Raw genomic sequence first — 1,587 nt, forward strand, 5'->3', positions numbered from 1 at the left:
TGCCAACATTGACTGAGAGGACAGAGGAGCCTTTAAATGCGGTTGAGAATGAGAGGAGGGCATATTATGAACGGATATCAGCAGGCAATCTTAATATTTCGCTATAATTTTGTAACATGGCTCTTTTACGTTAGTAGACCCTAAACTTTATTCTCTCGTCCTATAGTTTTATCCATCCATCATCTACCTTCCAGTCTCTACTTTTTGTCGGTTCCATATATTTTAAACCCATCCATTAATAGAAATCAGATATAATTTGAAGATGACGTTAGGTCATTATTTATTAAAATAGTTCTGAAAGAGCTGAAAACTTCGGTAATGTGGAATTCCTAAATAAAAACACAGAGGGAGCACAGCTCCTTCGCTCTCTCTCCTCCTCCTCCTCCATCCTGTCTGCTCTTTAAGCTCGACTCTCAGCTCGCGCCCTCCAGTCGCGGTTAACGGGCGTGCTGTTGCCAAGAGAGACGCGCGTGAAGTGTGCAGCGTGCTGCTTTTACACGGGATCGTCCCCGCCATTTCCTCGAGCCGAGCCCTGGAATGTCGAACAGTGGCTCGGGCTCTTCCTCGCGGAAGGAGTTCGATGTGAAACAGATCCTCCGGATCCGATGGAGGTGGTTCGGTCACCCCGCGGTTCCTCCGCCTCACTCTCCGCCACTCGGAGACTACTTCAGCGCGAGGAGAACGGCAGGCAGTCCGGCGGACGGTCCCTCTGTTAGCGGCTGCAGCAACTTAAATTCAGCCCGTGCTAACCAGAGCTCCGGCTGTCACAGCGGACTAGTGGCAAGCGGCAGCGCCGGGTCTAACCTGTGTAACGGTACCGGCAGAAAGTTTGGTGATCCTGTGGGGAGTCGGGGAGGTCCGGCTGGAGCGACAGCTGGAGCCACGGGGAACTCCTGTACCCGATCCCTCAGCCAGCCTGAGTGCAGGAGCTCCGCCGCGGCGCTCTCCTGGATTTCTCCGCCGCCTCGTCGCCGTGCGCGTCCGGTGACAAATATGGAGCCCCCTGGTGAGGCCCCGGTGCCCCAGGTGGTAGTTGATCCGTCCGCTCCTGCCGGGATGGAGGAGGTGGCGGCGGGAGCGGCGGGGACAGAGGAGAGCAACCATCCGGAAACTGACTCCAGCTCCTGCAGGTAGGATGGAGAGGAGAAGGTTGGCTTTACTTTTAAATTAAAAAAAAAGTTAATGTCACAGGCTTCGTTTAGGATATAATTTACCAATATTTGGTGCGATAAAAAAAAAAAAAAAACATGCATAAAAAACTTTTAACTGATGGGGGGCTAAATTATTTACATTTGTTTGATAAAAATCTAATTGTGTATGTACTGATTCCATGACCAGGTGCGGAGATGATATAAATGAAGTCTTGGGCGGGCCCCCCACTCTTCCTATCCACCCCCAACAAAACCTATACATAGGTTCTGCAAAAAATAAAACAGAAATGTATTACTGGAAAAACATTAATAATAGAAGGTGCTTTTTTCCATTAATTTCGTTAATTCTATCAGATCACTTTACGATCTGATTGAATTGTCTCTGTAAAATCCCTTGAAATGACATGTGTTGTGAATCTTTGACTTAGACTTAGAC

The 1,587-nt window shown here is 48.8% G+C and overlaps 1 protein-coding gene across 2 annotated transcripts in view; it reads left to right on the top strand.

Annotated features, from left to right (window-relative positions):
- The first annotated feature begins 361 nt into the window (after nt 1-361).
- klhl5 (kelch like family member 5) overlaps nt 362-1,587 on the top strand; it is a 46,327-nt gene continuing 45,101 nt past the window's right edge. Inside the window, exon 1 of one of the 2 annotated variants that reach the window (XM_015397073.1) lies at nt 362-1,130. In XM_015397073.1, the coding sequence (XP_015252559.1) occupies nt 538-1,130 (593 nt within the window). In that variant the 5' untranslated portion in view covers nt 362-537. The remainder of the gene's footprint in view (nt 1,131-1,587) is intronic. The other variant, XM_015397072.1, reaches the window with a different exon arrangement.

Source organism: Cyprinodon variegatus, unplaced genomic scaffold (assembly GCF_000732505.1).
Source record: "Cyprinodon variegatus isolate N-32 unplaced genomic scaffold, C_variegatus-1.0 Scaffold837, whole genome shotgun sequence".
Lineage (NCBI taxonomy): Eukaryota > Metazoa > Chordata > Actinopteri > Cyprinodontiformes > Cyprinodontidae > Cyprinodon > Cyprinodon variegatus.